The sequence below is a fragment of the Drosophila melanogaster genome, chromosome 2L (assembly GCF_000001215.4).
Source record: "Drosophila melanogaster chromosome 2L".
Classification (NCBI taxonomy): Eukaryota; Metazoa; Arthropoda; class Insecta; order Diptera; family Drosophilidae; genus Drosophila; species Drosophila melanogaster.
The window spans coordinates 908500-928982 of NT_033779.5; the positions used below are offsets into that span (position 1 = coordinate 908500).

General features: G+C 46.0%; 2 protein-coding genes and 1 long non-coding RNA gene across 4 annotated transcripts in view; 2 read left to right on the forward strand and 1 right to left on the reverse strand.

Annotated features, from left to right (window-relative positions):
• Window positions 1-4481: 4481 nt before the first annotated feature.
• Window positions 4482-4806, reverse strand: lncRNA:CR44061 (long non-coding RNA:CR44061). Its single transcript, NR_073685.2, has one exon. It is a non-coding gene; the product is annotated as a long non-coding RNA:CR44061 (long non-coding RNA).
• A 780-nt stretch (window positions 4807-5586) lies between these two features.
• GluRIIC (Glutamate receptor IIC) lies at window positions 5587-9306 on the forward strand. The gene is made up of 11 exons (NM_134713.4): window positions 5587-5780; window positions 5839-5994; window positions 6054-6116; window positions 6301-6504; window positions 6559-6770; window positions 6826-6948; window positions 7009-7251; window positions 7316-7732; window positions 7783-8154; window positions 8208-8888; window positions 8968-9306. The coding sequence occupies exons 1-11, from the start codon at window positions 5699-5701 to the stop codon at window positions 9235-9237; spliced, it is 2823 nt and encodes a 940-aa protein (NP_608557.4). The 5' UTR covers window positions 5587-5698; the 3' UTR covers window positions 9238-9306.
• A 4987-nt stretch (window positions 9307-14293) lies between these two features.
• The window catches only part of Tmtc2 (Transmembrane O-mannosyltransferase targeting cadherins 2), a 35306-nt gene continuing 29116 nt past the window's right edge, over window positions 14294-20483 (forward strand). For both annotated transcript variants that reach the window (NM_134714.5, NM_001103578.3), the window contains exon 1: window positions 14294-14720. The gene's annotated coding sequence lies outside the window, so the exon portion shown is untranslated. The remainder of the gene's footprint in view (window positions 14721-20483) is intronic.

Sequence of the window (20483 nt, forward strand, 5' to 3'; positions counted from 1 at the left end):
TTTCGGTAATGCGATGGATGGATGGATGGTTGGATGGGAGATTTATGCAATGTTCCTTTGACTGAAAAGTTGGCAGGGGGTTCCCCGTAATTGAGTTCCCTTGACAACAAAGCGGTTTATATGCCATAAATTGACTTTTATGTCGGCAAACGAGGGTTTTGGGGATTGGTTTCGTTGACGACCCCATACCTGCCTGCATATGCTTAGAATTTGTGGAGCATCCACTGCCGTCCGGAATGGGGCAACTCCGATGGAAACAGGTAGTTGATGGAAAGCAGCTTACTTACTAACTAACGAACAGAGCTCATTGGCATCCAGAACCAGATGCGAGGTAAATAAGTAAATATAAACAGCTGGGAATTTAAGTCCTCGTAATAGTCACAGAACAAAGTATTTGTTTTATTTCAAGAATAATGAACACAGAAAAACTTTGATTTACGCTTAGTAAATTTGATTATTAACCATATTTTTTGCTTGACATCTGCATTATGATGTTTAAATTTAGAGCAAATATTTACAAGTCTGACTTTTGAAATAAGTCGTGAAATAATTTAATTTATCTCCCAGACTTACCCTGCAAAATGCCCATTAAATTGCTATTTTCAGCAGGCCTAATGCCCGAAATTAAATTTTAATTTTCCATTTTGGCAAGGGCGGTGCTGCCAGCAGCTATTCTGGTCATTTATTTCTTGGTCGGCGGCTTTTGTTTGTGCGGCGAGTGCTTTTGACGTGGTCGTAATTACAAAAATTTCGTTGCGTTTCCCTGAGCGGACTCCGTCAAAATGATGACACGCCCAGGACTTCGCAACCGCGGGCTTTTCCCCAGAAAAATCTCTGCAAATACGTTTTTGCATGCGAATTTCTTTAGACGTAGTGGGTGTGGATGTGGGTGTGGATTTGGCCGCGGAGAAGCGGATGGCCAATGCAGCTAACCATAAATAGCGGTTATCGGAAATGGGACTAAGACCAATTCCCTCCACCCCCCTCGAATCGTGCAGCACATACAAATGTGGCGCATTTATTTTAATCCTTGGCCAGGAAGAGCGGCATCGCCGCCCAGGATGCGATGTCCGTGGACCACGGGGCGTATTAGTAATCGGAGCGGAGCGGGATACATTCGAGCTGGAGCCAGAAGCGCCTGGGGAGCAACAAAGTTGCGGATTCATAACTCTTTCATTTGGCCATATCTGCACATTTTTTCCGTGCTGAGCAGAGCGCCCCATCCGCTATTGGGTATCCTCCACACCACACACCTCCCCCAGGCCTGGCCTCGTAAAAAAGCGCGCCGAGATTGGCATTTGGCTTTCGTTGCCAATATCCTTTCCATCCATTCCGCCCTTCCCGGATACCCAGTTCTTGGCTTGCTCTTGCCAAGGCATTCATCAAATTCAAGTCATGTTATCGCAGAAAATGAAACAAATTTTTGCAATTTGATTGCTTTTCGTGTTGATGGCGTGAGCTCCACACACAGAGAAAAAAAATTGTAAGGTAACGAATTATTGCAACTTTTTTGTGAAATATGTTTAAAATAAACCAGATTTTATCATATCCATATATCGAAAGACTGCTATGTATTACATTTTTTCTTGAGCTATGAATAGCTAGTTTCTCTAAGTGGAGCAAAGGTCACCGCGAATCTGGGGGCGTGGCAGAGCGGTTCCGCCCACCTATTAAATATGCATGCCTGCCTATGCGATAGGTCGAGATTTCTGCCGAGTTATGAACTCGCTTCCTGCTTATGCGGAATTTTTCATATTTTTTACGTGCCGCAAGACCAAATGGAGTGGAGCACGGTCTTCGATTGGTGAATGATATGCGATGTTCCGTGGGCCACCTTTATCATTTCTCCGGCCTGTTTTACATGCATGGAACACACGTGGGGAAGCCGAAGTCGCCGTCCCATCCTTTAACAATGCCGCAGGAGCCAAGCCGTGGTTGCTTTTGTTGTTTATTTCAAAAGTTAATTTCGCACTTTATCATCGACTCGGTCGGCGGCGTATGGGAAATGAAACTTTTCAGCGGAAACGGAAGCTGTACACGTCCCCCGGCTCTTCTCTGGTCCCTCCTGCTCCTCGTGCTCGTAGTGCAGCTTCTCGTGGCCAACTTTGGTGTGAATAAAGTAAAACAAATGAAAAGGCTTTCCCCGCTTTTCCGCTGGCGCCTTTCTTTGGCAACAATTGCATTGCGGTAAACAATATTTCTGTTATCTGGCCACCAGGGTGGTGGTATACTTTACAGCTTCGTTTCCGCGCCCATTTTTATTGTTGGCTGAAAGGCAGCCAAGTGTTCAATGCACAACTTTTAGCGCAATTGTTAAAAGAATTAAAAGACAGCTGAAAGAGTCGGGGCGAAACAAAAGCCAGAGATATGATAACAGCCAGAGGACCGAGCACTGAGCACTGAGCACTGAGCACCGAGAATGGGGAACAGAGGAGCGAGGATGGTGGACGGTGGACCGGAAGCGGAAGGGAGCTGCCATAGACTCCGGTTAGAGTGGTATACATGCGAGAGAAATGTGCCGTGACGTGGCAAATGTAATGGAAAATGGTCACAGGATCTGGAATCCACCTCATCCTGCCCTGCTGGCCAACTATTTTCATGCAGCTCGGCAATGTGTAACGCGCCGTAGAAAACAACGACACCATTCTTGGCTCTGCAGCTATTTATATGTTTATTCTGTTCGAGCCAGGCTATGATTTCTGTGCCAAGTGCGTAAGTGCCAAGGGGCGGGGAGAAAAGCAGTGATGGGCTAGGGGTTTTGGGGGGGCTGGCGAAACGGACTAACAAGCGACGTTTATTGCCATAAAAGTTTACGACAAAAACTCATTTCCGTCACCAAAGCAGAGCAATAAATGTGAGGGGAAATCCATAGCGAGTTGCACTGAAAGAAATTGTGCAGGTGGTATTGTTTTTTCATGTATGGTTAAGTCATAGGTTCATAAGTTCGTGTTTTGGCTTAAAATGCGATGTAATTAGCCGTTTAAATACTGAAGAATTCGCATGTTAAGAGAGCCTGAGTCTCTGATTGAATTCATTTATTTGGTCCTAGTGACCTTCTAAGCTGTTTTTCTTCTTCTGTGGGGCGTCGATTCTGCAATGAATCTACGTGGAGACCCTTGGCTCTCAGCTACACATGTCGCAGAAGGCGCATCCGGAACGGAAGTGGAGCACTCAGCGGCAGCGGAAGAGCCACAACTTGAGCCATTTGTCAGCTGGTGGCACTTGGCTGGAGCCACGGTCTGGTATGCAAATGGGGATCGGGATCGGCTCATATAGAAATGCTGAAATAATAATAATAATTCGGTTGACATTAGCCAGCGAGCGCCTTCGCCAAGCAATTTAATTATGCAGATAGTCTTGCCGGGAATTACCTGGCCGGCAGCTGGCAAAGCAGCCGGAGCGGGAGCCATTGCTCATTAGTGTCAATCTATTTAGCATAAATTTCAATTAAAGCAATATCCTGCAGCCAGGACACGACGATGAAGCCGACTTAGGGCAAGGAATCGCAAGGAAAACACGGCGAGTTCCAGGGAAAGGAAAGGAGTGCGGGCTGGTAAAAAAACAAACGAGGCGAAGGATGCAAAATTATGGCGCCCGCTGTTGTCATCGCCGCTCCGTTTTTTTCTGGCCCCAGTTTTTCACCATGGCGTCTCATATTTCAGGCAAACTCATTAAAATGCAAAATGAGACCAAAGTAAAGTATATTGGAAACTCGCAGAGGAAAGGTTACAGCTCCCAGCTTAAATACCTCGGAGCACCGAGTGGCAATCATTGACGAAGGCAACCAACCGCCTATTCTACAAAATCCCACATCGCAAATCCCGGCTAAGAAAAGTACTCTCCGAAAGCCGAAAGTAGTAGGGAAAATGAAAATATAAATGAAATCGAATACTCTAAATACTCTAGCAGGCAATATTGAACATTCTATTAAAATACAAATATTTCAAATTAAGTATGTACAAATAGTTGGGCTATAAACAAAATTGTATTTCCTTAAAAGTATGTAGAATGATCTTTTGGATGATGGCAAACTTCTGGAGGCAATAGTAATACCCTCTGGAATGTGGCGGTAATCGTGGTGAGCCATTTAGCCCCAGACAGCGACTCAGACTGGAGTCTCCCGTTATGAGGATGTTGCAATATTTCCGCACAGCTTACGTGCCACAAGCCCGGCCAAGCAAACACACATGCGGACACGCACCGGAGGATTCCGGAGAGGAGCGCTTAGGAGCTGACAGTTTTGTAAATATGTGTGCGGAGGTTCGCCGTCCTTCCAGGAGAAATCCTCCTGGAGGGACAGGAGCAGGAGGAGCTCCAACTCCCCAACAAGCGGAAGGAAACAGTTAATACTTCTGTCTGTTATGCGCTTACTTCCTGTCTCCATTAAAAGTCATTCTTTTGGATAATCCTTTTGGCAACATTATGGCAAGTATTAAAACTTTTTTTGCACCAGCCAGGGAGCAACGTAATGCCCCGCCCATGTCCCTGACTACTTACTACCTAGCCAGCATAGCAAAAGTTTTGCAGATTCTTCTGCTGTTGTGGCCAGGATTTGGATTTGTTGTGCCGTACTGTGTGTTCTGTGTTCTGTGTTCTCTGTTCGGTGAGCTTTGCTGTGGACCAGAGTGCGCATTTGGTGTGGGTTTCGGTTTTGCCAGCTCCTTTGGCCAGCTGCAGGGCATTCCTTTCCACTCTGTGTTCATAGGTGGCCCTGTTTTTGCCTCCGCATGATAACCATAAATATTTCGTGTAATAGAAAATGTTGTGTAAGTGCTTTGCTCTGGCTGTTTTTTTTTTTTTTGCTTACTTCTTGGCTTTGGCTTGATTACGGCCAGCGAATTCCGGGCAAAGTTTAATCGAAAAGGAGAAGAAAGATCGGGAAATTCCACGCTAATGGCACAAACCGGGCTACGTATTCAATACTCGGAATAGTCGCCCTGCCCAGATGAGCATTTATCATCATCAGCAGCCTGACTCGAGGCATATTGAATATTTGGCTTTTTGCCCACTCCGCAAATGAATATTAACGGTTGGCCGGGACTCACCTACCTCCGCACTCTGGTTGGGAATTATTCAAATTTCGACAAAAGGTGGCCGGGCTAAAACACGAAACGTGTTCCGCATCCGCAAAATCCTTTGAGCAAACACACACAGGGCAAAGGCTAAAATGACACCAGCGGCTATATTGTTGTATGTAGTCCCCAGCCATTAAAAGTACGCTCGGCTGAATGCCGAATGCTCCCTTTATGCAAATCCCCCAAAAGGAGATGGCTGGAAGGCCTTCGCTGTCGTCTGGTTGCCATGAAAAATTGACACCTCATCGCCTTTCAATGGAGCACCTGGAACCGGGAGCTCCGCTCGTGGGTGAAAGACTGCGGCTGATTGAACCGTGTCCGGCTTTAATGGTCTCTGCTCCACGGGGAGCCAATCGCTGATCCTTCGTCAGCTAAACAAAACTAAATTAAATATTGGAAATATTTGCTTAGAATCTTATATAGTACAGCATGTCAGCTGACAGAGCTTTCCCAGTCAGCTGATCTCCGATCTCCACTTGTCGCATTCGATCTCCAATGGCCCGAAGAGCTTTCCCAGTTGCCATGGAATCGCCAGCCCGTGTGCTCGCATGAAAAAAGAACTGTCCGGAAATAGCTCAGCCCGCTGGCCACAGATGTTCGGTGGGAATTCCAGAGAAGCAGGCATGTGGCAGCGCATACTTTTGCTCGGCTGCATGTGGAGTGCATTTTTCATGTGCCGCAGCCGGGGGCAACAAATCAACATTGGTGAGTTGTGGTTAGGAGTGGGAAAAAGCAGCTACCTACTTTTTTGTGCAACCCGCAGGCGCCTTCTTCTACGACGATGAGCTGGAGCTGGAGAAAGAGTTCATGACGGTGGTCAATGCCATCAATGGACCTGAATCGGAACAGACGATGCGTTTCTATCCGCTCATAAAGCGCCTGAAGCCCGAGGATGGGAGTGTCACAATGCAGGAACATGGTGAGTCCACCCATCCACGCACTCTATTCCAAATAACTCGAACATATTTTCGCTTTCAGCCTGCGATCTCATAGATAATGGTGTCGCGGCTATTTTCGGACCAAGTTCAAAGGCGGCGAGCGGTAAGAGAGTGCGGGAAAATCTTGTGTAGAACGCGAAAGCAAAATAGAACGCGAGGAAAATTGGGCACAAGAAAATCGACGAAAACTTTGACGGCATCTCCCAGATTTGTTTGCCAACAGAGCGTATTCGTCATGGGTATCATATCATCTGTTTAATGAGCAGACCTCTACTCTCTTTTTGCAGACATTGTGGCCTTGGTGTGCAATAGTACCGGCATTCCGCACATAGAGTTCGACATATCGGACGAGGGCATTCAGGCCGAGAAGCCCAACCACCAAATGACCCTTAACCTCTACCCGGCCCAGGCCATATTGTCCAAGGCCTACGCGGATATTGTACAAAACTTTGGGTGGCGCAAGTTCACCATTGTCTACGATGCGGACGATGGTGAGTAGGAGCATTCAAGAGAATTTGTTTATATCCAGGACGAACTTCCCACAGCCAGGGCAGCAGCTCGACTGCAGGATCTTCTGCAGCTGCGAGAGGTTCACAATGATGTGGTGCGGGTGCGAAAGTTCCACAAGGATGACGACTTCCGGGTCATGTGGAAGAGCATACGGGGCGAGCGGCGAGTGGTTTTGGACTGTGAGCCCAACATGCTGGTGGAGCTTCTGAATTCCTCCACTGAGTTCGGTCTGACTGGACAGTACAATGTGAGTAATCCATGGGATCCACTAAGAGAAACAGCTTTTATAAACTTTAAAACAGCATATATTCCTGACGAACCTGGAAACCTACACCGATCATCTGGAGGAACTAGCGGCGGATAACGAAACATTTGCCGTGAACATAACTGCTGCTCGTCTTTTGGTCAATCCCGATCCTCCGCCGGTAAATGAAGCAGACAAAGCCCTATTCCCTTGGGCACACTAACTCATTTTGGTTTCGCAGTACTCCCTACCTTACGGATATGTCACCCAAAGGGACAACATCGTTTACGAAAGCAGCGATCCGCCTCGCACCCTCATCCACGACTTGATACATGATGCACTGCAGCTTTTTGCGCAGTCCTGGCGCAATGCCAGCTTCTTCTACCCGGACAGGATGGTGGTGCCGCGAATAACCTGCGACTTTGCCGCATCCGGAGGTCGCACCTGGGCCATGGGGCGTTATCTGGCACGCCTCATGAAAGGGGTAAGAACTACTTTCCGCATAAACCGAGGAATCGAAACGTTAATCTGCGAGGTGTGTGTTGCAGACTTCCGGCGTGAACAACACGAACTTTCGGACAAGTATCCTGCAGTTCGACGAGGATGGACAGCGGATAACGTTCAACATCGAGGTCTACGACCCCTTGGACGGCATTGGCATAGCCATCTGGGACCCTCGGGGTCAGATAACGCAGCTCAATGTGGACGTCAAGGCGCAGAAGAAGATGATTTACCGGGTGGCCACCAGAATTGGCCCACCATACTTCTCGTACAACGAGACTGCGAGGGAGCTGAATCTGACGGGCAACGCCCTCTATCAAGGATATGCCGTGGACCTTATCGACGCCATTGCCAGACACGTGGGATTCGAGTACGTCTTCGTTCCCGTGGCTGATCAGCAGTACGGAAAACTGGACAAGGAAACCAAGCAGTGGAACGGCATCATTGGCGAGATAATCAATAATGTAAGTGGTAAGGACGAGTGCTCAGGATGTAATATCAACTGCTTTCTTAGGATGCACACATGGGAATCTGCGACCTGACCATCACCCAAGCGCGAAAGACCGCTGTGGATTTTACAGTGCCCTTTATGCAGCTGGGTGTCAGTATCCTGGCATACAAAAGTCCGCATGTGGAAAAGACACTCGATGCATACCTGGCACCTTTTGGGGGAGAAGTCTGGATCTGGATTCTCATATCCGTGTTCGTAATGACCTTCCTCAAGACCATAGTAGCGAGGATCTCCAAAATGGACTGGGAGAACCCACATCCGTGCAATCGGGATCCCGAGGTACTCGAGAATCAGTGGCGCATCCACAATACTGGCTGGTTGACTGTGGCCTCCATCATGACAGCAGGATGCGACATTCTACCGAGAAGTCCACAGGTGAGACTCCAAAATGAGCCCATTACGAAACACTACAACTAGCCTGTCTTCAGGTGCGAATGTTTGAGGCCACGTGGTGGATTTTTGCCATCATCATAGCCAACTCCTATACGGCCAACTTAGCTGCGTTTTTGACCAGCTCCAAAATGGAGGGCAGCATAGCCAACCTGAAGGATCTGAGTGCCCAGAAGAAAGTGAAGTTCGGTACCATCTACGGCGGGAGTACGTACAATCTCCTGGCTGACTCCAACGAGACCGTCTATCGCCTGGCCTTCAATCTCATGAACAACGACGACCCATCCGCCTACACAAAGGACAATCTGGAAGGTGTTGACCGCGTGCGGAAGAATCGAGGGGACTACATGTTCCTCATGGAGACCACCACCTTGGAGTACCATCGCGAGCAGAACTGCGACCTGCGCTCCGTTGGAGAAAAGTTCGGGGAGAAGCACTACGCCATTGCGGTTCCCTTTGGGGCTGAGTACAGATCCAACCTGAGTGTGGCCATCCTGAAGCTGAGTGAGCGGGGTGAGCTGTACGATCTCAAGCAAAAGTGGTGGAAGAACCCGAATGCCAGCTGCTTCGAGGAACCCGATCCCGATGCCACTCCTGACATGACCTTCGAGGAGCTGCGCGGCATATTCTACACGCTCTACGCCGGAATCCTGATTGCCTTTCTCATCGGCATTACGGAGTTTTTGGTCTACGTGCAGCAAGTGGCTTTGGAAGAAAGGGTGAGGCTTATCTCAATTGATCTGATCAATCAGATAATCGATGCTGAACATATTAAAACGTGTCGAATATTTTTCACAGCTCACTTTTAAGGACGCCTTCAAGAAGGAGATCCGCTTTGTGCTTTGCGTATGGAACAATAGGAAACCCATCGTGGCAGGCACTCCAATCTCCAGTGTCAGGACTACACCGCGAAGATCATTGGATAAGTCACTGGACCGCACTCCCAAGTCGAGCCGCCGAGTTGTCATCGGGCGTTCATCGGAGGAGATGCGCGAAATGGCCCAAGGATCTGGTTCCTCCTCGGGAAGTAACAACGCAGGAAGGGGAGAAAAGGAGGCAAGGGTCTAAGCTGTGCATGTGTTTAACAAAAAAAAAAGTTATAATACATTTAATTTATAAAATAAATATGTGATTTTTAAACTTGCTTTTGATAGCCAATTTTCGCTCAGTGCTCAATGAACTACGCCCAATGAGAACTACGCCCATCCACTGAGCCGTAATCAATTTGGAGCTCCTTTAAGCTTGAAATTACTTGGCGGGGGATTCCTTTCTGATACCGCGGGCAACACGAGATGTCGATGCAGGAAGTTAGTGTTCGGTTCGGTGGCCAACTGCATTAACCCTTGCTGCTCCTCGTCCTTGGCAGCCGTTCTCAGTTTATTGTTGCCGCAGTTGAGCTCCTGGCGAGGCGAAAGGGGCTGTCTCAGCTTGTCAATTGCGTTATTGGACCTTATTGACATTTTATATCCGGCAACTGACGAACACGAACTCGCTCCCCATCGCGAAAATTATTTAAGCAGCTGCAGGCGAGATGAGCGCCAAACGGGACCACCAGCGGGGGGAAGGGTGCCAGGACGAAGGACGAAGGACCAAGAAGCCCCTGCTGCGGAGATTGCCGTGTCGTGTTGGGTAGCCTTTGGCCCTTGTTGGTTTGTGTAAAATGAGCAGCAATGACAACGACAGCGACGGTTCCAGCACCAAAAAACAACAACAAGATGTTGCCCGCTGACAATATAGAGTGCTGTGCACTCACAAAAATTAAGTGTAACTTGAGCAATTGGTATTTTATTTTAAAATGTTTAGAGAACAGTTGTATTTTATATGCTGTAACTATCTTTTACCATCTATATAGATCAGCAATTTCGCTTAAACTCCTTAATGGAAGATCCTAAAGTTAAGTCTCCCTATGATTTTTTTTAATGATTTGTCCATTTCATTTTCCCAAGTGTGAAGTGCCGCTTGCCGCCATATCGCATTGCATTCCATTCCACTCCGTGGCAAGTGTCATTTGCTAGCCGTTTGTTTGTCTGCTCCGCAGTTCTGTGTGTTCAATTTTTAATTATTTTGTAGTGAAGTGGCTTCAGCTTCGACTGCCGGGCTACGTGAGCCATTCGAGTAGTTGTCAACTGGAAAGGGCAGGCGGAGGATGAGGATGTGGCCACCAGAACAGAAGTCTCCACAGATTCGCTGAATTCCGCGGACTTTGGTGAAAAAACAACACACTTGTTGAGCCCGCATTGGGTTTGTGGCATGCGCAGTGGCTCCCTGGTGGTCCAAATCCACCACCGATGGCCAATGGCTGAGTTCGCAGCCACAAAGCGACAAGTTCCACAGCCTCCGAAAGGGGTGGGATGCACCCCAAGGACGAGTCTTATACGAAAGGCGCGGGCTGTCATTTGTTAATGCCACGCACGTAAGCAATTTCCGCACGAAAGCGCATTCCTTGAGCCTTTAATGTACTTTTTGATGTTAACAAATTTTTCGAACATTTGTTGTTAACTGAGGGAAAGGGGGAGACAGACGTTCATGAACTGAATCTTAAGTTGCGAGCTAAGTTGATCTGCGGTTTTTCGGCATTGGCTATGAGTGATTAGAGTCCCATAAACAAATTAATAAGTGGGTGACATTTGCCATTCCCGTCCCGTCGCTGCCGTCGGATGATCCCGTCCAATCAGGTGGCACATTGCAGCGTGATGCTGCGGTAGACAGAAAGTGGCGCCCAACGAAGTGCAATCAACACCTCGCCACAGTTATAAATTGAGCAATTTTCCACTTGGGAAAATTTATGAGCTGCAGCCGTGGTGTAAATTGTGGCCAGACCGAAGTCGGATTCGCATAAGCTGCCAAGTCCATAGGGCAATCGTTCGACTTCGACCCTTTGCCTCCTGGCAGGCAATCCATGCGGACGGACGGACAGACACACGTGTGGACTTCATGGGCTTCACTGCACTCGGGCACTCACTTTGCGGCCGCAATTTCTTGAGCAAATTGAAATTCTCAATTCTCGTGGTCGTTTCCGTTTGCCCGGAAAGCGGAGGTAGGGGAGCTACGACCGCTATTAGCCGGTATAAATCTTGCAGGACTATCTGGGCAATCCCCGTATGCACTCGGTGTCTAACTTGTATGGGAAATTGCCGGCAACATTTTTAATTATCAGATAGCAGGGCAGCAAACGGGGCCACGACTCGCGCCAGATATATTGCGGAAAATGTACGCGAATTGGCAGTAGAGTTGGCCGTTTTTATAAGCGCCATGTGTGGCTTAAATCTTCTTAAAATGCAGTTTATGGCAACACAACATTGTATGTCCTTTAAATGAAGAAGTTTCGAAATTAAGGATATTGTACGTATCTTATAAAAGAAAGGACATTTGTTTATTTTTCTTTTGATTTGTGGACTATTTTTTACAAATTAAATTTTACCAACCACCTAAGCCCATTGCTGGACTGAGTAGTTGCGTGTCCTGTGAGCAGGTCCTGTCTGCAGTTTCCCGTTGTCTTGTTTGTTTACTTGCCTGCCCCACAATGCAGTTGACTGCCAGCTGGCATCTTGGCATCCGGAAGGTCCTGTTCGGCCTGTTTGTCTTTGGGCAAAGTGGCCAGCAGTTGTGTGTCTCCGGCTCGTGTTTGGTGGACAAATAGTGCGCAGTTATGCAAATGATGGAATCCCTTCCCTTCGACAACAGGACCTCTGCCACAACGCACTGTTCATAAGCTCAGGCATTTGACGCAGAGTTTAATTTTCCGCACAATTGAAGGTCTCACATTACTCTGGGCGAAGTTCGCGCACGATCGCGCTGGCTGCACACATTTAAAAAGGAAAACAATTGCCGAAAAACCATTGCAATTTTTCGTCGAAGGGGCAAAGACAACACCCAAAAGCAAATAATCGCAGGCGAAAGTGGAGTGGAGAGCAAAGAACAAACAGCAGCGAACCGCAAGACGGAAACGGAAACGCGTCACCAGTGTCGAATTCGCACTCGTCCTTGCAGGACTACCCTCCAAACGCACACCCCCCCCCCACCCCCGCTGCTGCCACTCCCTTACTCGCTATTAGATATTTATTTCTGCGGATGTTTGCTGTGTCGCTGTCTGTGTGGAAGCGCGCATATTTGCACATGTTTCGCATTTGTATTCCATGCGTTATTGAGCTGAAAATTGATGCACATTACTTACTCTATTGAATTACACATTAGCCCCGACTCAGTCGGCAATGGCAGCTAAAGGAGCACTGGAAAAAATCATGGATTGCTTTGGAATAAGCAAATAGCATACTTTTTTGAAGCATATCAGATTAGCAGCTAAGCAAAACCATTATATAAGAAACTAAAATATATTTATACATTGAATATGAGTACAAAAAGGCAATTGCTTAATATATCTCACATTCGCACAGTTATTTTCTTCTGTGTATATTTGTAGCTCGCGCTGAAGCTCCTGATGCTGAAGCTGCATCTCCGCCGCTCGTTGGCCAATAAATAATTTGAAAATAACAAAATAACAAAGTGAAACAAAGGACATGCCGCCAAAGTGCGCTACAGCAAAATCAACGTCGCCCCAGGCGTTGCAGCCTTCGATAGACACGAACCCTTCCCCGCACCCCTATCCAGCGACCCCCCTCGCATCTTCCATTGAATTATGCATGTGTGCAAGTATGTGACCACCACCCACCCCCAGCCCTCCCCTACCATGCATAGGGACCATAAATTGTACAACTAAATACAATTTATTTCTCGTCGTCGCTGGTGACCCCTGTATTTTATACGTGCCCAACGCCCCCTGGAAACCCCTTTCACCCCTTTCGCCCCACCACCCATGACCACCATGGTTATTTATGCGCTTCCCCCCCTGCATTTTTCCACCGCCTGCAGTTGTTTTTCATTCGCTCTCGTACTATGTCTTCGATACAATATTTATGCGGTTTAAAATAGTTTTCGAAATGCTCTGCGATATTTGATTGTGTTTTTAAATCACCCCTTTCAAACGAATAAAAATGGACTTAGTTTTAAATGGTCATTTCCGGTTCCTCAGGACCCGTACCTTAAGGTGCTTAGATTTACATGTGTGCATTACACTTCTTTTCTATTCCTATCTAACTAGGACTTGCACAACGGCGTTATGTAAATCCTTTGCCCATAGAAGCATATTTCTAAAAATTAATTAATATTTTTAATAAATGTGTACATACATTATAGTAATAGTAATAGCAATAGTATTTCTTCGTGGAATTTTGTTCATATTTTCACACATCTCTTTTTTAACATCGATGTTAAGCCAATTCTGTAAAAGTAACAGACTGTATTATAGCTTAAACTGTTATATTCACCCCCTCACTGTTGAACTATTTTAACCGTTAACTGTAAAAAACAGAAGCAAGTAACAGTAACAGTAACATAAAGTTTGTTTGAATCAACAGACTGCTAAGTATGTATAAAAATAAATATAATTTAAACAAATATTCAGAACACAAAAAAATTAAATTGAAAATAATTAAAAATCGCACATAAAGATTTTCTAAAAATGGATTCATAATAAACTTTCAGATAAGGTACTGTAAGCTAACAGACAATGTTAAGCCACAGAACGGATAATAATTATAGCACCCCTATTTTATTTAACAGGGGTAGAATAACATGAGAGTGGGTAAATTTTACATGTTAATGAAAGCAAAAAGTTTATAAATAAGAAGAAATTGGTATAAAATATTTTAAAATCCCAATTTAAACTAGGTTGGCTCCAATGTAAAATTGTGTTTATCTACATATGCAAAATATATTAGCTCTTGTATACTTTAACATTCCTCTCCAGTAAGTAATTTATTTAGATTTAGAAGGGACTCTTTTAAATATACTTTGTCAACATGAACTCAATTTTAGTCCATTTAAAACAAAGGTTTTCCCTAATTTTCGACGGATAATCAAACTCCGGCTGGCTAACAGAAAACTGTTGCATTCGGGCTGCCTCCGCACACGAAAAGTAACCATTAACTGTGACTGGCAACAACTCAATCGCTCGCAGGCCGAAGTCCTGATGAGATTGTCCTGTGCGAAACTCACCACTCGGCGCTCGGAGGATTGAGTCGGAGCACTTCGCGTATATAACAACGAGTGCGCCAACTGGCTGATTTCAGTCTTCGTTTTGCCTCCGAGTCGTGCGGTCAGCAGCTAAAACCGGAAACGGAAACTAATCCTGGCCAGTGCTGCCTCGGCCGCGATGTGGCTGCAATCACTTCGATAGCGATTCAGAATCCGCTTCGATTAGAATTCAGAATATATAGCTGAAAGTTAGGGCAGCGCAGGGTCATTATTCCAATCCGGCCGGAGAGTCAGTTTTTAAAAGTAGGACTCTTAAAGCTACGGAGTTTTCGTGCGCTCGTTTCCGTTTTTGTTTTCGTGTCGCCGCGCGTGTGTGTGTGTGTGTGTGTGTCTGTGACAGTGTGTGGGTGAGTGTGCCGCTGTGTGCGTGGCATTGTCGCTGCTCTCCGGGCGAAAATCGGGATACATTTCCGTAGCCGCACTGCTGCAGAAACAGCAACTGAAGTGACACACAGCAGGCAAGTGGAATACCCGTAGAAAACCCAGTAAAGCCCACAGGAAAACCAAGAAAATGCCAAGATGCGGATGAGACGAAAACGCGGGCGGGCAGAAAATTTCTGCGGTCGCAGCTTTTGACTTTCTGCGGCATTGAGTGCATTTCGTGCACTGTCTCCCAGATCCAAGTCAATTTGCGGCTTCCACTTGTTTGCAACTTTCCCCTGACTTTTCATGTTTTTCCTCGCTTTCCTTGGTGTATTATATGCTTTGGGACTATCACTACAAGTTTTCCATCTCTGGAGTGTATGTGGCTAGGAAATTTTGCAGGAGTTTAATGTTTTCCGTCTTCTTAGGTTCATGTTTTTTTGGTCCAGCACGTCGGATAGGAAATTGCATATAATAAAAGCTTAAAATATTAGCAAATCCAGATTCTACCACATTTCAACTGATTCATATATGAATGCTCAAATTGCATTCTCACTGAAAATGATTTCAGTTGTAAATTTTCTCACTCCTTGCTGAGCTCTCGAAACGAACTAATTTAACTTTTGGCCACCATGATTGTCACACAATTGAGGGTATTATTAAATTTGTGAATTGTATTGCGTAGGAATTTATTTTTGAATTTCATTGTTAACCTATTCAGTTTTCATGCTTGCAAATCACCCGAAATTCGTTCCACCGCGAATATTTCCATCACGCTTCAAGTGCGTGCCAGTTTATGGAATTTCCCATGCAAATGCCTCAGCAATTGAAATTAGATTTGCTGCCTGCCGGCTGGTGGATCCCGAACCCCATGCCCGAACCCGGAACCGGGTTAAGGTTAACAAAAAAGCGCGGATTGGGATGAATTTTGTTATTGTTTTGCCAGCGTTCTGGGCGGGATCCCCTGCCCTTCGCACCCGTTTCGCCCGCTTATGCCAGCTGAGCGGATCCAAAGTCGAGGCAAACTGGCTGCCATATGCGCCAGCCGCAAAACTTTTGAATTTTTAAGTGGCAATTCGTGTAGCCGCGCTTCCTGGCACTCGAAGTCAGGCACAAAGTCAGCGAAATGTAGACATAACTTTTTACTAAATCCTTGCCACTTGGCCCCAGTCAGTGGTATTTATTTAATTTTTAATTCGGCAACGGCGGCATGAAAAAAAAATCCAAATTAAATGGACAATCTTAGGTTTATTCCTGCATTCGTACTCGTATCTACTTCTTCTTTTGAATTCCCCGAAACTCAATATATTTTGAGTAGCCACTCTTAGCTCTCTACTACCAAACTTCCAAATCCGTCCACTGATTGAACGATTTTGTGAGTGCGGACACTGGCGACATGCAAATTAGTTTGCTGGTAATGAATAAAGTGAAGTGAATGAGCTACGGAATTATTGTATGGAGTGTGGAATTCAATTAGCTGGACTCCCCCGCAATCTGCGTAAAGTGCAAAGTTTTTGCTTAGAAATTGCCAGAAAACTTTTCGTCGGGCAAGTCCCATAAATAAATTATTTTTTGTGTAATTCGCTTTGGAAATAATTAAACAAGTTGCAAATGCCGCCTGCCAAGTGAGAGATTGTGAAGGATTTAAATACATTTGCGTGAAAGCTCGGGGGGCATAAGTGAATGAAAATCCGTGTTTGCGAGACTTTGGCCCATTAGTCCGCCAATTAGGGTCAGCAATTGGAAATTTAGAGATGTTTGTGGTGTGAAAAAGATTTTAGTAGATGGAAATTCAAGCCAAATGATTCGAGTAACTGCCTTTCGCAGCATACAGTTGTTTTTTTTTTTGCTCCAAGGAAATTCAATTGTTTTCGAACCAAATTACAAACCAAATTTATTAATAGCAAACAGTAACTCAACCAAAAGTATACACAAGTATCCCACTCCTACATCCCAAGAAGTAAAGTAATTTTGATTATTCCCGAGCCTTAATCCACTCGTAAGCTCCTTGTTTTTGCTCCAAAAATATTCCACAGCTTTAGTGCTTCGGGTTCGAAATAATTGAAAATGCTTTCACTGCCTTCACCCCACTTTCCTCAATATCAGCTCAAGCAGCTAATGTGGCTCAATTAGTAGAATAATTTCGAATTTAAGTACTACATTTGCGGGGGCTGTGCAATCGATTCTGATTCTCATTCTGATTCCGATTCCGATCTCGACTCCGGTTTCAATTTGCGCACGAAAGTACGACTGAGATTGGCTGTACGGAGGCGGCAAGTTCAATGGAACTTTCGATTTTGGACCATTTCAGCGGTGCCGAGCATCGTCAGCTCATTCGAAGTTGCTTGGCTGGTAGTAAAAGTGCAACTTTGTCTGCAGCTGCAGTAAATATGCAAACTCCTGCTACGGGAGCTCAACTTCCCCGCAGTTTTTAGTTTCCCCCTAACCTTGGCAGTTTCAAAATACAACTGTGTGTGGTCGTCCTTCGCTAGTCCTTTTACAGGCACACTGAGCAAAACGAGCTAGTGATTTTAATGGCATAGTAATGCCAATGTCAAACATAGCCATCAAAAGTCACATATAATTGGAATCTGCATTTTAAGTGTGTGTTTTGATATTTTGGCCGATTTTTTTCCGTGCAGTGAGTTTAACGGTAGTAGAGGCCGCAGCAGCTGTTGTTCTTGCCCAACTTCCAGCTCACACACGCCCATCTGCCCATCCGCCCATTTGAACCCTTCCCTGACCACCAGGCACCCGCATCGCCCGACTTTCAAGTGTGCTCGGGATCTGCGCGTTATGCAAAACTAACTTTTTCCATTATTTTCTGTGTGTTGCCGCCGCTGCTGGTGCTTTGCTGCTACTGCTCCTGCTGCTCCTGCTGCTTGTGGTTTTTATTTATGGTCTATTTTTGTTTTCATTTTTTTATTTTTTGGTTAGTTACCCCAGCCCAGACCAGACCAGACCAGACCAGCCCATGCACGAGACCAAGTGCAATCCCCCGATGTAAATAAAAGCCAACTGCAAAGTTTTGACAACGCTCCTCAGTCGCTTTTGCAGCAGCCGAAGCCGCCTCCGAAAATTGGGTCGGCAAAAGGGAAATTTATGTCACAGCCGCGTGCAAAGTGACAGCGAACAAATTGCCGCGACACGGAGGAAAACACACAGACAACAAGCCGTGTAAATGCTGGCGAAAGTTTGCAAGCCGAGCGCTAATCAAGCCGGAAAATTGGGAAGCTCAGGAAAATCGCTGCTCCATTTCGAGTGCAGCTAATTCGGCGGATTTCCCCGATGCACTCGCACTGCCTGACTGCAAATCTCCGCCCAAATGCGGCCGAAAGTTTTTCGAAGCAACTTTGAATTATTGATAAAATACTTAGGTAGCGGAAAAAAGAGAGAGTTTCCGCAATTTTCACCACAGACACTTTTAGCATGCATTGGGCAAACAAATTTCCAACTCGCATGCACACACCACCTACTACTACTGCAATATATGAGATGCACTTCAATTCGGAGCCAGAGACAAATCCTGGAAATGGTACGGGAAATGGTAGCGTAGACGACATTGACAAATGTTGTTTTGCCAAACTATTTTTGTTGGGAGCGAACAAACAAAACTGGTCAAATTCCAACCCACAACACAGAAATGCAATCGAAGGAGAAGGCCGAACTCAGAAGCTCGCCGAGAACTGGGTAATAATCAAAAACCTTTTTCTACGGCACAAGTGGCTCTCCTTTAAGGTCAAACTAGCAATTCTCGGTACTAAGGCAAATCAACTTCATTTCCTTGGAATCACAGAAAGTGCTCTAGTTTACAGAAATTGATAGATAAATAAATAAACTGCGATGCAATCAATATTTTCTCCTATTAAAAACGTTGAAGCCAAAGTACCTTAACTCAAACTTTGTTACTTACGTTTATTTACTGTAGTTCACCCCTTTTTGACCAGCCATCTTTGAGTCGGAATGATTGGATGGATGCAGTGCAAGGACTGCTCGAAAGTTCGAAACGGAAAATTCAAATTGGGAATCCATCTGGCGCATTGACGCGACGAAAGCTCAACTTTCTAATTAAATTGCATGCTGCCACGCCGACCTAGCCCACCATGAGTTATTAAAAATATATTAAACTGTTTTGGCGGCGGGGGAAGGACCGAAAGTGTTAGGCGCCAGCGGTTGCCAGCATTTGTTGCTGTTTGTCGCAAAGTTTGCCCAGCCGCCGCAGAACTGAAGTCCTTGTTGCCCAGCAGCCCTTTCCTGCTTTGTTTGCTGCTGTGAACTTTGCCGACGACTCCTGGCCATTGTAGCAGCCACCAGGCTCCTTGGCCTCCATGGCCAGCAGCTGCAGCCTTCGGTTTGCACTCTGTGATTGTCTATGTCTGTGCGAGGCTGCCCCTTAATTTGCTGGCCCAACTTTGTCTAATCAGTGTACAGCTGCTGGCAGCTTTTCCCACATTGCGCATACGCATCGTTGGCCCTAGCTCGATTACTGAATTCCGAGACGTTGCAGTAGCTGAAGTAGAACACGAATGACAGAGACAAGTACAACAGTACAATTCCAGCCACTTTTCTAACTTCAAATTAGAAACAGACTGCCCTAAACTCAAAGTATTCTTTCTTCACTCGTCATAGACGAACGTTAATGGCGAATAGCTAAAGAACTCTACATTCGTTTTAATTGTTTCCATATTTAATATTATTTTCCATGTTCAATTTTCCATTCCCACACGCGTAGCGGCCATTAAATGAATCTAATGACTTCGATTCGTGGCAGATGGATAGATAGATAGTCCAAAGGGGAGCAACGCCCTGGCAAACAGATCGGCCGTCGGATTGGGGCACGTGGCGTATGTGTGATATGTGTAATTTGGAGCCGTACTTACGCGCGGAGACTCGCAGACCAATTATAGTGAAATGAGCTAATAATATTCAATTTCCATGGGGCTGCCTGCTTGGCGTTTTGTCGAAATGTCAACCAGCAACCAAACAATAACAGATGTCAAACTGTCACGGGGCCAGACGATCCAGAAAAAAAGTTCCAGAGGTTCGTGGCACTCCAAGGGTCGTGCTTCAAAGGCTGGCACTTCAGTTTGTGGGGCCAGTTGCATAGTGGGAAACACTGCAGCTGGTCCTTGGGAAACGTGAAAAATTACAAGAGGAAAACGAACCGAAAACGGTAGTAGAATAGTAGAATAGCCAGGCCAGGTGGAAAGGTGGGCGAGGCAGGGAGCCAGCGCCATGGAAATCACTCAATTGGACGGCTAACTGACAGCCACACATTATCAAATATTAATGGAACGGCTGGGAGGTGGGTCAACGGCTCATTGAAACCGTTTGTCCCCGGCCGGGAACGGAGGGCGAACTTTGACACCAACGCCCCTGGAAAGTCATGGAACAGGCAGATGGGTGACCCGATGGCACCCCTCGAATTTTACAGCCGAACATCTGGGCTGTGGGTACACATGACTAGCTATAAAATGGGGGGGCTGCCGCGTCACACAAAACTGAAGGGCTCATTTATAATTCAGCAAAGTAAAACATTGAAGTAATGAAATTACACCAGAAGAATTTGTCGACGTCGGCCAGACGTACATATGTACATACATATGTACAGAATGCCGTACATATTTGGGGAAATATGACCGGGGGAATATAAATAAAAATTTAATGAAAGCACGTATACGCAGCATGCGCCCGGCTTTTGCATGCGTGAGGCATTTTGACAAACCATTTTCCGTGTGTTAGTCGCGGAGGAGGGGGCGCCGGGAAGGCGGGAAGGCGGGGCAGCTCGGGAAAACGCAAATAATTGAATTTCTGTCAACGGAATTAAATTACGTTTGCCCTAAGCGCCGTGCCACTTT

Excerpts from the sequence above, each read along its gene's own strand:
- GluRIIC (NM_134713.4), top strand. The coding sequence starts at position 5,699 with ATGTGGCAGCGCATACTTTTGCTCGGCTGCATGTGGAGTGCATTTTTC. Across the intron at positions 6,949-7,008 it reads TCAATCCCGATCCTCCGCCG|TACTCCCTACCTTACGGATA; the intron begins GTAAATGAAGCA and ends TTGGTTTCGCAG. Across the intron at positions 7,252-7,315 it reads TGGCACGCCTCATGAAAGGG|ACTTCCGGCGTGAACAACAC; the intron begins GTAAGAACTACT and ends TGTGTGTTGCAG.